The sequence below is a fragment of the Podarcis bocagei genome (genome assembly GCF_964188305.1).
Source record: "Podarcis bocagei genome assembly, chromosome: 13".
NCBI lineage: Eukaryota > Metazoa > Chordata > Lepidosauria > Squamata > Lacertidae > Podarcis > Podarcis bocagei.
Window position 1 is genome coordinate 4,546,693 of NC_138138.1, and position 15,555 is coordinate 4,562,247.

Genomic DNA, 15,555 nt, shown 5'->3' on the forward strand with positions numbered 1-15,555 from the left:
CTCAAAGCTCAGTTAAACCCCAAAGCACCCACAAGCCGAAAAAGGATGGCAACGCCGGATTAGAAATTCTGCCGTTTTAGAGGCCCAAACTATATGTCACACTCTGTTCTCTTGCGTTTTCCTGATTTTAATCCAAAGCAGTTGAGGAGGCTAGTTCTTGACATGAGGACGAAAGTAGACTGCTTAACCCTTTCACCTCTGATCTTTTTGTTGTTGTTCAAAATCTCCCTGCCCCCTATGTCTGGGTGGGTTTAAAGCAGAAAAAAAACAGCAGAAGAGTTACGCAACCCCCCCCCTCCATACTCATCAGTCTGCTGAGCAAGGCTGCAGCCTCTGCAAATGCTTTTTTAAAAGAGCAAGGAGGAAAAACACGTGGATCAGATGTAGTTAAGGCCTCTCTCTATTTAAGTCTCTGCACATTTGACCTTTGTTCTATATGTTTAGATAGTTATTGGTAGCAATTACATAGTCCTGAATAGCAGTGATAAAGCTTTCCAACTAGTTTATGTGGTTAGAAGTTGATCCGCATATAACATTTTTCGGATGAGATCACATCTATACTTCCTCATTAAAGAGCTTCTTGCCATTTCTGCACTCAGAACTTGCCATGTCTCTTCTATTTTATTGATGCTGAAGAAGGGCAGAGAAAGTGACTCATGTCTGAGGCTGTGAGGAGTAAAGATTTGATCTGCCTTGACTACTGCCTGGAGAACGTGGTGATCAGATATTCTAAACAGTTCCACAGTTCTGGTACCTGATTTTTCAGAGTGCAAAAATACTCAGATGCTATTCCATAGATACAGATATCCATCCTGGATATAGAGAGATGGGACTATCTTTAAAGACAGTTTGAAAACTGCAGCCGGTGCAGAACTCAGTTGCTCGCCATGGAGAGATGGTCTGAGCACATCACACCAATCCTAATTCAATTGCTTTGCTACCAATTAGCTTCCAGATAGTGGCGTAGCGTGGGTTGTCAGCACCCGGGGCAAGGCAAGTAATTTGCGCCCCCTAACCCGTGGATTTGCGCCCCCTAACCCTAACCCCCAGATGTTGCGCCCGGTGCGGCCGGCCCCCCCTGCACCCCCCACGCTACGCCACTGCTTCCAGACTCAACTCAAAATGTTGGTTTTTACTTATGCAGGCTTATGGCAGCTCAGGACCCCAAGACTTCAAGAACTGCTTTCCTCCATATGAAACAGACCCAGACCTTGCAATCAATCATTTCATTTGTGTGCGCCTTTCCAAAGTCAAGCCATGTTCAAGGTGTGTATGCAAAAAGCTACATAACTACAAACATCACAAAAGTAGGCATAAACAATAAAAATATCAAAAAGTACACAACCAAATCACAACAATTTCCACATAAATCATAAGAAGACCTAAAATAAAGATACAGAAAATGAATGTCAATAACAGCAATGAACCCACCTATACAATACACCAGCCCAATCCTCGCCGGAGGCCTTGCTCCATGTGTCCTCTGCAGCAACACAAGAAAGAGCCTTTTCAGTGGTGGCTTCCCACCCAGGCAGCCCTGCAGCTCTGCAGTATTACCAAGTTGTATGGCTTGTGCAGGATTGCAAAACACAGCAGTATAGCAGGTCTGTTACACCAAAACGGCCCCCCAGCAATGTGCCCGTTTTTTTAAAAAAAATGAAGAACTGCAGTAAAGTCAACGCTAGACCACCTAGCACAAAGTTGTGCTTTTGTGTGGAATAGAGTCTTCTGTACAATGGTCTTCACACTTTTGCCTCTGGCTTTGTCCACCAGGGGGATGCCATGAGGAAGTAATAATAATAAATTTTATTTATACCCAACCCTCCCCAGCCTAGACCGGGGTCAGGGCAGCTAACACCCGATATAAAAACAAATTGATTGAAACACAACTTAAAAACAAGATTAAAATACAACATTAAAACATTAAAATACAGCCTCATTTGTATGGAAACTCAAATCCAAAACTTTTTTGGGGATGAAAACGTCAAGTCTTCACCAAGGCTAACTTTCCAGACTGGTCCTACGTGGGCCAGGAAAAAAGCCAGGGAAGTCCCCAAATAGGAGTTCCATCACAGGAGGAGAAAGGAAAAAAGAAGAGGGGGGAGGGAATCAAATTGATTCCAAGCCAAAGGCCAGGTGGAACAACAATCGGCCCTGCGGAAAGAAATCAGATCCCGCAGGGCCCTGGTCTCATGAGACAGAGTGTTCCACCAGGCCGGAGCCAGTGCTGAAAAGGCCCTGGCTCTGGTTGAGGCTAATCTGACTTCCTTAGGGCCCGGGACCTCTAGGGTGTTGCTATATATGGACCATGAGCCTGAAAAAGGCCAGGAAATGAGACCCAAGGAATGGCTCAAGCATCCCTGTGCTCAGGGACTCACTCTTCACACGCTGGAATAAGTCTCCAACTAATAAAAGAACAAAAGCCTAAGCATGTGTGGGATCCATGCCTGGGCACGTGAGCACGAGGCCAGTCCAATAATGGTCTTACTCACCAGAGCCTTGTATCTCAAGAGTTATTCCCTGATAGTTGTACTCCGCTCCAGAGTTCATGGTTTAGAGGAGCACTTGGAGAGTGTTTATACTCAAAACTTTCCATTTCAGCCTCTTAACCAAGGATGTGGGCATTCTGCACTTTAAAGAACTCTTGCCTCTTTGTAGCCCAAATACTATGACTCTTCTGCCAGTGTTAGGATTGCTCTGGAAATCTCTGCTAGATATTTACAGGTATCAGGTTACACACCTCAGATTCTTTTTTTAAAAAACACAACAGCCAGCTGCTATTACCCAGATCCTTCAACACATGGATTTCTAGCTATGCAGAGAGCAGAAATAAAGAAAAACATAGTAGCCTATATGTTAGCAAAACTGGAGATTAATTTTCAGTGGTGTCCAAATAATTAAGATTGATCCATGGCTCCTACATCATCCCGCTTTATTTTTTTTCATTTCCCTCACCCATTTTTTTTACCATCCAGCCTGCTGAAGAATTATGGAGAATTCAAATGCTTATAAACTATTTTGTACCAGTTGGTTTCCAAAAATTTGTGTATTTTTCATATGGGCTGACCTTTGTTTCTTGTTTGTTTGATTTGAAAAATACATAATATAGCCACACAATAGGGCTAAGTTTCAATTCAAACTGGTATGGAAATGTGAGGAGCTGATCTTAAGTTTCGAGAAAAAAGAAACCCAAACTGACAGATTCCACCATCCCGATCCTGAACGTGGGTTTTGGAGTTTTTCCCGACGGGGCAATAGGCTTCTTGCATTCCTCAGTTGCACTTTCATTCAAAATTCAGCACCTGCTGCCACCTAGTGGACAGATGTAACAGTGCTTGCGGGGGATCCTTTACAGTACAGTGGTACCCCGCAAGATGAATGCCTCGCAAGACGGAAAACCCGCAAGACGAAAGGGTTTTCTGTTTTGGAGGCGCTTCGCAAGACGAATTTCCCTATGGGCTTGCTTCGCAAGACGAAAGCCCATAGGGAAATCTCCGGGGACCTCTTTTAAATGCTGGCGGTGGGGAGCAAAGCCTTTCCCCCCCTCCGGCCTTCAGAAGAGGTCCAGGAAGGCCGGCGGGGGCCGAAAGGCTTTTCTCCCCACCGCCAGCATTTTAAAAGCAGTCCGGCATAGCAGGGAAGCACTTCCCGCTATCGCGGACGGCTTTTGAAGGCAGGCGGGGGGAGCAAAGACTTTCGCCCCCCCGCCGGCCTTCAGAAGAGGTCCTGGACCTCTTCTGAAGGCCGGCGGGGGGCGAAAGTCTTCCCCCCCCGCCTGCCTTCCCGGGAGAGCGGAGAAAGGCAGCGCCTTTCTCCGCTATCGCCGACGGCTTTTGAAGGCAGGCGGGGGGGGGGAAGACTTTCGCCCCCCCGCCCGCCTTCAGAAGAGGTCCTGGACCTCTTCTGAAGGCTGGCGTGGGGCAAAAGTCTTTGTCCCCCCTGCCTGCCTTCCCAGGGGCTTTTAAATCGCCCCGGACAGCAGAAAAGTCCTCCGCTGTCCCGGGGCGATTTTAAAATGCCGCCCGCCAGCATTTTAAGATCGCCCCGGACAGCGGAGAAGTCATCCGCTGTCCCGGGGTTTTTTAAAATGCTGGGGGTGGGAAGAAAAGCCCTTGTCCCCCCCCCCCCAGCCTTCAGAAGAGGTCCGGGGACAGACTGTCCCCGGACCTGGTCTGAAGGCGGTTTCCCTAGGAACGCATTAATTGGTTTTCAATGCATTCCTATGGGAAACCGTGCATCGCAAGACGAAAAACTTGCAAGACGAAGAGACTTGCGGAACGAATTAATTTCGTCTTGCGAGGCACCACTGTATTTGAGTTGTGCAGTTGTCACAGACATTATTTGCCACGTGCATCTGCTAATCGCAAACACGCTGTCATCTTCAGCTGCTAAGCTTTGTCGCTTTCTGCTTCCTGAGCACAATAAATGCCAGCAGGAACTAAGGAATTCTGGGGCTTTTAAAAATAGTTACAGTTTTGGCAGAGCATGGAAATGCGAAAGGCATGGAAACAGAGGTTCCTCATAGCCTTCCCTTCCTCCCTTCCCTGCCCCCAGTGCCTGCATAGGCTATATTTATTTTTTAACACAGGTGCTTCATACAAGAGGAGTGCTGGGCAAAAGGGCTGCCTTTAAAAAAACCATTTCAGGATATTTAACGGGAATTGAGTCATAAGTATGTAATGCAATAAATAAATAAAGCCAGAAAGCCAGATTCGGTAATAAAAGTAATTGGTGCCGGTGCTATTTATGAACAAAATTACCGTATTTTTCGCTCTATAACACGCACCTGACCATAACACGCACGTAGTTTTTAGAGGAAAACTATATATATATATATATATATATATATATATATATATATATATATATATATATATTCTAAATGAAACAGTGGATGTATGGTTTTTGTGGTTCATGCTGTGGCCACAGACATGTGATCTGACGGTGAGTTTGGGGTAGCCCAATGCAAAAATCCTGAGGATCCATGTGGATCCGTGCTTTGTAACCACGTTTTAAATGGGGAGGGAAGGAAAAGCACTCAAGGGACAAGGAGTATGCGTGGGGTGTCTGGAGAAGGATGCTGCTAATAATGCAGAAGAGGGGTATAAGGGGAGAAGGCTCCTCTCCTCTCCCGCTTTGCTCCTTTAAAACAAGCAGGCTCTGCTTCTCTCCCTCCTCCGCAGCTTAGAGAGCTGAAAAGCTTTGCTGCTATTTAGCGAGCTGAGTGGGGAGGAGAGAGGGACAGAGAGCCCGGTTTAAAGCAGCCAACGAGACAGGAGCTGCTTACACCTGTGTAAGTGGCTCCTCTCCCGCTTTGCTGTTTCAAAGCGAGCCACGGAGGAGGGAAGGAAGGGGAACCATGGATCCTCTGCTCACGACTGCAGCAGATCCCCCCGCCATCCGTAGGCATTCGCTCCATAACACACACAGACATTTCCCCTTACTTTCTAGGAGGAAAAAAGTGAGTGTTATGGTGCAAAAAATACGGTAATTAGTAATTAATCATTGGAGAGAGAGGTTTGGAAGAGAGATCTTCCACTCTTTCACATTGTCCCAAGCACATTAAAAGTTGGTTAGATATTGCAACTGCCCTCAACCACCATTAAACAAATGTTCTCCATGAAAATACTTAGGCTAGAATAAATCACAGACAATTAGCTTTGCAAATAAATGAATGTTTTACTCACAAAGCTTCCAGAAGTTACAGCAAATAAGTTTCCATCCGCTAGCAGTAAAACAACGATTAAAAAGGTTCCATACAACTTAAAAAGAAAAATAAATTGTCTTCCCTACATAAAGGATCGCACAATCTTTGGGTTAGCAAAAATGCAGTCTGTAAAATCTCCTTTTAGAGAGATTCAGTTCACTTCCAGCGAGCCATGGCCACATGGCTTCCTGCTTGTTCCAGGAAGCACACAGAGAGAAGAGAAACGGGGGGGGGGGGGATAGAAGTCGCTGCAGGGAATCTGCCAGGCCACAGACACTCTGGTAACTTCAGCCAACTTTCATGCACGCAAGTGTGATTCAGTAACTGTATATCATATTAATTTTCTCCAATTTTGCAATTAATGTTTGTATGTGCATGAATACAAACCACACAAAATCTGTCTCATGTGGACCCACACTGTGCGGCTAGAAGCTGACACTATTTGTATGCTATTAGTTCTACCCCAGAGTAGCTTGCAATGGCAATTAAAACAAAGGCAATAATAAGACATGCAATAAAACATTTTAAATCAGTAAAAAAAATTAAAGTATTTATTTTCTTCAGCAGAGAGAGAACTTAATTTGTGATGTTTAAAATACAGTATATTTTAATACTTCTAATACTTAAGATACAACCCATTAAATTGTGTTGTATTTCTAATACTTAAAATACAACCCATTAAATTGCCTCAGAAAAGAAACCTGCCTTGCCTGAAACTTTATACACCGGGTGATGAGTGCATGTTCTTGGGGATGGAGAACCACAGATGAGAAATCCTTCTTCTTTATTGCCCCCCCACTTGTTCTCTAATCACAGTGGAAGATTGTAATGTTTATGTGGATTGATGTGGGATACAGAAGTACTTAGGGTATAGGTGCCCCAAGATGCAAAGGATTTTAATTAAGGTCAGAACCAACACCTCGAGTTTAGCTTTGAAGCGAACTAGTGTAGATATTTGAAGGTGTAATTTTTAGACTCCCTTCTGTCATTTTACAGATGGGGTAAACAGAGCAAACATCTGCGTGGAAGAGCAATAAACCAGGCTGAAAAGAGGGTGATAGATCTGGAAGTTTTATAACAGGCACAGGGAAGGGATTCATTTTGGGGGAATGCCTGATTCACAGGACCAAGAGACCCCTTTGTGCTGCTGTTCATTGTGCATTTTTTGTGTTCTCCTTCTTCAGCATGCAGCCCCGACTTATAATATTTATGACTGAATCAAAGCACCAGACATGTAGCTGTGTCCACCTGCTTAATGAAAAAAGAGCTTCACTGTTGAATAATGGAAAAGATGGACGAAGGACACAGCTCTGTTGGATTCACAGCTCTTTATTGCAATAGTTAGAACTGCTCCTGGAATCAGACAGACTGCAACCTAGCTGGCTGCTTTTATACTAAGTAACTAATACTAAGTAACTTGAAACAGTAACAACTCACAACTAGCTAACAATCAGGAGCGACAGTTTTCAATCCTTCCTTTACATACTGGTGGCCCTGAGTGAGAACTGCAGCTAATCTTAATACATAACATTCACAATTGTCACTCTAAGGTTGTGTACGCACTATACCTTTAAAGCACAACCAGAGGACAATATTTCCCTCTGAGAATTCTGGGAACTGTAGTTTTAAAGGGTTGCTGGGAATTGTACCTCTGTGAAGGGTAAACTATGGTGCCCAGCAGGGGGGGCGGTCCTGTTTTGCCACCTGAGTCAAAATGGGAATGTACCTGGTCGCACCTGCAAAGCAGAACCAATGAGGAAGAAGAGTTTGGATTTGATATCCCGCTTTATCACTACCCGAAGGAGTCTCAAAGCAGCTAACATTCTCCTTTCCCTTCCTCCCCCACAACAAACACTCTGTGAGGTGAGTGGGGCTGAGAGACTTCAGAGAAGTGTGACTGGCCCAAGGTCACCCAGCAGCTGCATGTGGAGGAGCGGAGATGTGAACCCGGTACCCCAGATTACGAATCTACCGCTCTTAACCACTACACCACACTCGCTCTCTGGAGTGGCGCTATATGTCAGGGATGTGTATACCTGTGAAGAGATCCAAGATTTAGAACCTCAAAGCCAAAGTGAAAGCATTTGGGTCAAAATTAAGGGAGAGAAGAATAACAGAGACCTCATTGTGGGAGTTTACTATAGATCCCCAAGCCAAACGGAGGACATAGATGATGCCTTCCTGGAACAGATGGCCAAGCATGCAAAAGGAAGGGAGATAGTAGTAATGGGGGACTTCAATTACCCGGATATTTGTTGGATGTGAAACTCAGCCAAGAGCATAAGGTCAAACAGATTCCTCACTGGCCTTGCAGACAACTTCATTGTCCAGAAAGTGGGAGAAGCAACAAGAGGAACAGCCATTTTAGATCTGGTCCTAACCAATGTTGATGACCTGGTTAGTGGGGTAGAAGTGGAAGGATCATTAGGCGCGAGTGATCATGCTCTTCTGAAGTTTACTATACAGCGGAAAGGAGCAGCCAAGCATACTAGGACTCAATTTCTTGACTTTAAGAAAGCCGACTTCATAAAACTTAGGGAAGTGCTGGGTGAGATCCCATGGACAGTAATACTAAAAGGAAAGGGAGTTCATGATGGCTGGGAGTTTGTTAAGAGGGAGATAGTAAAAGCACAACTTCAGGCAATACCAATGAGACGGAAACATGGAAGGTGCCTAAAGAAGCCAGGGTGGCTATCTAAAGAACTTTTAACTGAGTTAAGATTAAAAAAGGATGTGTACAAAAAATGGAAAAGGGGGGAAACCACCAAAGAGGAATTCAAACAAATAGCCAGCACATGTAGACACAAAGTCAGAAAAGCTAAAGCACAAAATGAACTCAGGCTTGCTAGAGAGGTTAAAAGCAACAAAAAAGGATTTTATGGGTATGTTTGTAGCAAAAGGAAGAACAAAGAAACAGTGGGGTCACTCAGAGGAGAAGATGGTGAAATGCAAACAGGGGACACAGAAAGGGCTGAACTCCTCAATGCCTTCTTGTGATCTCAGAACCACTGGCAATCATCTTTGAGAATTCCTGGAGAACAGGCGAAGTCCCAGCAGACTGGAGGAGGCAAATGTTGTCCCTATTTTCAAAAAGGGGAAAAGAGAGGACCCAAATAATTACCGCCCAGTCAGTCTGACATCAATACCAGGGAAGATTCTGGAGCAGATCATTAAGCAAACAGTCTGTGAGCACCTAGAAAGGAATGCTGTGGTCACCAATAGTCAGCATGGATTTCTGAAAAATAAGTCATGTCAGACTAACCCGATCTCATTTTTTGACAGAATTACAAGCCTGGTAGATGAAGGGAACGCAGTGGATGTAGCCTACCTTGATTTCAGCAAGGCATTTGACAAGGTGCCCCATGATATTCTTGTAAAGAAGCTGGTAAAATGCGGTCTTGACTATGCTACCACTCAGTGGATTTGTAACTGGCTGACTGACCGAACCCAAAGGGTGCTCATCAATGGTTCCTCTTCATCCTGGAGAAGAGTGACTAGTGGGGTGCCACAGGGTTCTGTCTTGGGCCCGGTCTTATTCAACATCTTTATCAACGACTTGGATGATGGACTCAAGGGCATCCTGATCAAATTTGCAGATGACACCAAACTGGGAGGGGTGGCTAACACCCCAGAGGACAGGATCACACTTCAAAATGACCTTGACAAATTAGAGAACTGGGCCAAAACAAACAAGATGAATTTTAACAGGGAGAAATGTAAAGCATTGCACTTGGGCAAAAAAAATGAGAGGCACAAATACAAGATGGGTGACACCTGGCTTGAGAGCAGTACATGTGAAAAGGATCTAGGAGTCTTGGTTGACCACAAACTTGACATGAGCCAACAGTGTGACGCGGCAGCTAAAAAAGCCAATGCAATTCTGGGCTGCATCAATAGGAGTATAGCATCTAGATCAAGGGAAGTAATAGTGCCACTGTATTCTGCTCTGGTCAGACCTCACCTGGAGTACTGTGTCCAGTTCTAGGCACCACAGTTCAAGAAGGACACTGACAAACTGGAACGTGTCCAGAGGAGGGCAACCAAAATGGTCAAAGGCCTGGAAACGATGCCTTATGAGGAACGGCTAAGGGAGCTGGGCATGTTTAGCCTGGAGAAGAGGAGGTTAAGGGGTGATATGATAGCCATGTTCAAATATATAATAGGATGTCACATAGAGGAGGGAGAAAGGTTGTTTTCTGCTGCTCCAGAGAAGCGGACACGGAGCAATGGATCCAAACTACAAGAAAGAAGATTCCACCTAAACATTAGGAAGAACTTCCTGACAGTAAGAGCTGTTTGACAGTGGAATTTGCTGCCAAGGAGTGTGGTGGAGTCTCCTACTTTGGAGGTCTTTAAGCAGAGGCTTGACAACCATATGTCAGGAGTGCTCTGATGGTGTTTCCTGCTTGGCAGGGGGTTGGACTCGATGGCCCTTGTGGTCTCTTCCAACTCTATGATTCTATGATTCTATTCTATGATTCTATGAATCAGGGATTGGCAGGTGTATTCTGCTCAGGTGCTGTTAGTGTTCCAATAGTATTGAACACCCACTTTGTTTGACATACTGAGATCCTAAGATCCTGAAATGCATAAAATGTGACCTCGATCAGTGATACCTCCTTTAGTCCTCAGTCCCTTAGATGTCTACCTTTGAGAAAGGACTTTGAATTTTTCTTTTTCTTTTAGTTTAGATTAGTCATTGTATTGTATTGTATTGTATTTTGAAAAGCCTATATACATATACATATATATATATATATATATATATATATATATATATATATATATGCTTTCGTAGATTTTCACGGGTACAGGAATGCAGGTTTTGGTGTCATCGGGTGTCTTCCCGTGTAAGAGTTGGGGTGTCTAGGCGACGTTTCGACGAGGTCTCACTCGTCATCTTCAGGCTGGTGCTTTCGGCTTCTTGTTACTAGAACAGAGCAGGATCTCAGTGTTTGAGTTCCTATAAATACTGTTGAGGGGGTGTGGTGTATAGCCTCCAACGTTCTGGGCAGAGAGGAAGTTCCCAGGTTAGTGTGCCTTTTCTTCTTTTGTTCCTTAATTACTTGAGGGATATCTTGAGTGATTTCTTGAGTGATATTCTGAGTACCACTTAGGAGGGTCATTAGGTGTGGATTAGTTGCTAAAGCTTTCGTGTCTTGACCTCTTGAGCTTGTGAAGAGTTTTTCTGAGAAGATGGCTGTACTGCACTTAGTTGTGCTCTGGCTTGGCTTCGTGTATAGGGGCGAGCTGTGGTTTTGTGCCCTGTGCCAGCCAGATCTGTGTAGGGATTGCAGGGGGGTGCAGCATCCGGAGGTGCCACTATGGTTTGGCTACTGGGTGGTGTCTGTAATTTATCTGTGGAGAGGGTCTGGGTTTGGGTCTGGTGTGGTTGATTGGAGATGGCGTTCTGTGTGCCTCTGGTTCTGGTGTCGGTTTTTGTGGGGAGGGCTAATTTCCAGATGTCTGGCAGGCGGGACGTGTCGAACACAAGAATGCCGTCAAAAAAGAAGAAAAAACTTCCTCTCTTTACCAACACATGAAAGAAACAGGACACGAAATTAATTTTGCAGATTCCAAATTGCTCTTTAACATGGAACATCACCACAAGAGAATAATCATGGAAGCCATCGAGATAGAGAAACACCCTCACAACATGAACAAGCGTGACGACACGTCACCAAAAAGGGTTGGTTATGCAATAATGTCTCACCTAAATCAGACGGACAGCAATTCCCTTACACTGCATTAGATTACAGTGGTGCCTTGCAAGACGAAAATAATCCATTCCGTGAGTCTCTTCGTCTAGAGGTTTTTTCGTCTTGCGAAGCAACCCTATTAGCGCTATTAGCGGTTTAGCGGCTATTAAAGGCTTAGCGGCTAAAAGGCTATTAGCGGCTTAGCAGCTTAGAAAAAGGGGGGGAGCGAAAAAAAATTGCAAGACTCGCAAGACGTTTTCGTCTTGCGAAGCAAGCCCATAGGGAAATTCGTCTTGCGAAGCGCATCGAAAAACGGAAAACCCTTTCGTCTAGCGGGTTTTTCGTCTTGCGAGGCATTCGTCTTGCGGGGCACCACTGTAGTTTGTCCTCAATGACATGAACATGAAATCAAATCACATTGGCTTGGTGGAGATTTTGCTGTTACCAGGAGATGACCCAAATGGCGTTTAAGCTAGTGTGCCAAGTGAGCTGGGGCAAGTGAGCCTTGCAGTTTTTTTAGGAAGCTCTAAAATGACCCCACTTCTTTTCAATGGACCCGAGTCTGGCTTAATTTGAAATAGAACCACCCCATGTCCCTTTTGCCCTTCCATTTTGAGTTCTAGGTTGCAAATAGCAGCAAAAGGGCATGAAAGAGGTAAGCATTTTGCTTTTCGTTGTGAAAATGTTCGTTACAGAACACAAGAGAACATTCAGCAACACAGACCGCCTAACTTTTTGCAATGTTTTTTGGCACAAGCGTTTTTCAGAAGACTGCCATCTCCCCATGGTTTTCTCTTCACATTGTATCAGAGAACATGCCCCCATCATGGCATGTTTCAGTGAAATGGAATGCTCCAACGTGGGGGAGAGTTCCTCAGGAAATATGCATCTGTCTGTGAAGAATTTGATGCATTCAGAAATAACTATTGTTACAGATTAAAAGACTCAAGGATTACTTGTTTAACACATTGGCTTGGTAACCTGAGAAAAGGGAGGTGCTGGAATGGCATTCCTCCCTTTGGAGGTAGTGGGGGGGAGAGAGACACCTGATAATGACTTGAGCTTATACCCCCCCAAAAAAATAATTCTAAAAATATAGAGAGAGAGTAAAAACAACCCCTGAAAAACACATGGAATTGCCTGAATATGCACAAAACAAGCAAATTTGAAAATAAAATGTACCTTTAAACAAATGCAACTTCCAATATATATATTGAGCATAAGAATAAATCTGTCAGTTCATGCAGCTCTTATATGGAAACTCTGGACAAGTTAGTTTCTATTGGATTTCTTCAGTCCTGTGCTCTCAATGAGATTACTTAATGACCACAAAAGGATTGAACTGTTTGAAAATATGTTTTCTTAAACTGAGGCGCGCTTTCCCTAATGAGGCCTCTTGCTGCCGGTGCCCTTCCACCGTTCGGCTTCTGTTCTTAGACTGAGGTAAAGTTCTCAAACCAGGACACTACTTCTGGTTTTGCAGAGTTCATAAACCGAATCATTTGTAAACAGGGCTGTTCTTAAACTGAGGTACCACTGTAGTTAAATCTATTAAAAATCTGTATAGCAAAGTACATTTGGTCAGATTATTCCATTTTATCCCATCACACATTGTGGCGTTCAGAACATGGAACTGGGAAGCAAAACAGCAATGCTGTGCTCTGTGAAACAACGCTTTCCTCCAGCTGCAAACATCAAAACAGTATTTATTTTACATGAAAGAAAAGAAAATATTGGATATGTCAAAATGGAACCAAGACATGACTGCCTTCACTATAAAACTCCTCAGATTACATATGAAATTATTCTCAAATTGAAAGGGATACATTTAGGTGGTACACCTGGAAGGGAAAAGATCCTGCAGCAGGCAGAACCAGAGACACTTTCATCTCCTAACAGAGCCACCCGAAAACATTGTGCTAACTGTGGAATATTCAGGAGACAGGAAACATAAGTTACCTGATATTCAGGAGACAGGAAACATAAGTTACCTGATAATGACTTGAGTTTATACAAAAAAAAAGCCTTAAAATATATACTACTAGAGTAAACATAATATATACTACTAAACATATATATACTATATTAGTATATATTAATTTATAGTACTAAAGTAAACAATGTATACTACTAGAGTAAACCTAAGTACTAGAGTTTTCCATGGAAGTCCCGGGAGCTCCCTTGTGCAGCCTGAAGGGGTACAACCCTGTTATGTACACACAGGTTTACGCCCATCGTAAGACCTAGACCTTAGAGGTTTCCTCATTTAAAGCCAGAGCTGATTTAGTTCTCCAGACCACAAATCCTGAGGGGAGGGTTGTAGGCAGTGGGTTGTAGGCATACGGATTGTGGGTTGTGCATGCGTGGGTTGTGCATGAGGATTTTGCACTTGGATGACAGAGAGAGAGCTGTGGGTGGATGCATGGACAAGTCCCACTGTGGGAAGCAGGGAAGCACCACCGAAAGGGCACTACTGATGATCCTGGTGCTGAAGTTGCTATCTCTATTGCCTGCCCAACATTGTTTGCTATGCTTGGCTCCTTATCTTTGCTGCTAAATGAAGTCTAAATAAATAAATAGTGTTCATACATGCATTTGGGAAATGGAAAACACGCTATTTCAGCTTTCATCTCATGTCCCGACACGAACATGTGCTTTGTTTTGTTTTTTAAGAAAAAGACATTTATATACTGTACCTCTTTCCTAGAAAGTTTAAAGCAGCTTACAGTGAGCCAGCCCTGTGATTTCCAGAACTGCAAGATTGGGGTTTGCAGAAGAGAAGGACTGTCAAAATGATCAAACTAGTTTGTTCAGTAAATAGCTGTTTTATTTTTAATTATTTTCTTGTTTTTATCCTGTGTTTTATTTTGTGAACCACGCTGAGATCTTATGATGAAGGGTGGTATATAATCTAATAAATAAGAATAATAAATAATAGCCCTGGCCAGTCTGTTCAACATCTTCTTTTGTAATGCAGTCTAAGGCAGTATGTTGTAGACAGTGCTATTTTTCTAGAAAAATAGGGGCTGGAACTCATCGTCCTCTTATAATGGCAATGGTGCCTACCTGAGAGGTGCCAGAACTGAGTTCCAGCAAGTTCTGGCTGAAATAAAGAGCCCTGGGTAGAGACATTTTGTTTGACATAAGATGACATGATTTCCTTCCCCACCTGTTCTCACTGGAGGGGATTTGAAGTAAGTATGGGGGGGTTTAATTGGGAGGCACTGGAACTTAGTCTGAAAGAGTCTGAAGTAAGTATGGGGGGGAGTGTAAGTGGGAGGTACTGGAACTTAGTCTGAAAGAGAAACAGACCCCCCCCCCCATGAGAATCAAATGCTATGGCATTGGCAGTTCCCCATGAAATCCAATGGGGAGCAATATCTGTTGGAGTTGAGGTGGTGCTACAAACCACCATCTTATGCTGAACCCGTATATATGTGCAAATAATCCTTATATCACAGAAACACTGCAAGCCTCCAGTGGCCTCACTGAAAGGAAACCAACTCAGCGTACATACTGTTACCCAGTGAAACTTCTCATTGCTCAGAGATTGGGGTAACAATACTGTAGTAATGCCATTTGAAGCAGACAAATGACCCCAAGGAGTGCCAGAGCATCATTACTTACCAATCATAGCTGAGAAAGCCACCAGGATCCAGAAAGTAACGAGGAAAGGCACATGAACGTGGAGCCAATCAAAGGTGACTATCTGGAAGCCGCCACTGTGGTTAGTTGCCTTGATGGTTTCATTTGCAGTTCCGAGACCATCTCTTTCAGTAAGCCCTTCTGAATGGCACATCAACACTATTAGCAAAATGAGGAAAGGCAAAACGAATGCCCTTTTCTTCATGATCAAAGAACTTCTATCTAAAAATTGCCTCCTTGCGCGCAATGTGCTTTTAGTATTGCTTAGCTTAGAGGTCAAAGTGGACTTCCCACTTTTGCTTGTATTTTCTTGGATGCCCAGTTGAGAACTCCTAGCTGTCAGAAACCATGTCAATAACAGGTTCTTCCTCTCAAATTCTGCTGCCTGCTCTCCAGCCAGTGGGGGGCACTATCCCTCCAAACGTTTATTCCTGAGGAGCCAAGCAGCACTTTGGCAGGTGCAGCCCTGGGCGCAAGGATCTTACTAACTCTAGGAGAACCTCT

The 15,555-nt window shown here is 44.0% G+C and overlaps 1 protein-coding gene across 1 annotated transcript in view; it reads right to left on the reverse strand.

The window, feature by feature from the left end:
* The window catches only part of SLC9A3 (solute carrier family 9 member A3), a gene marked incomplete at its 3' end in the record, with an annotated part of 107,982 nt that extends 92,427 nt beyond the window's left edge, over positions 1-15,555 (reverse strand). The window contains exon 1 of the mRNA XM_081167276.1: positions 15,034-15,555. Within this exon, the coding sequence (XP_081023402.1) occupies positions 15,034-15,256 (223 nt within the window). The 5' untranslated portion in view covers positions 15,257-15,555. The remainder of the gene's footprint in view (positions 1-15,033) is intronic.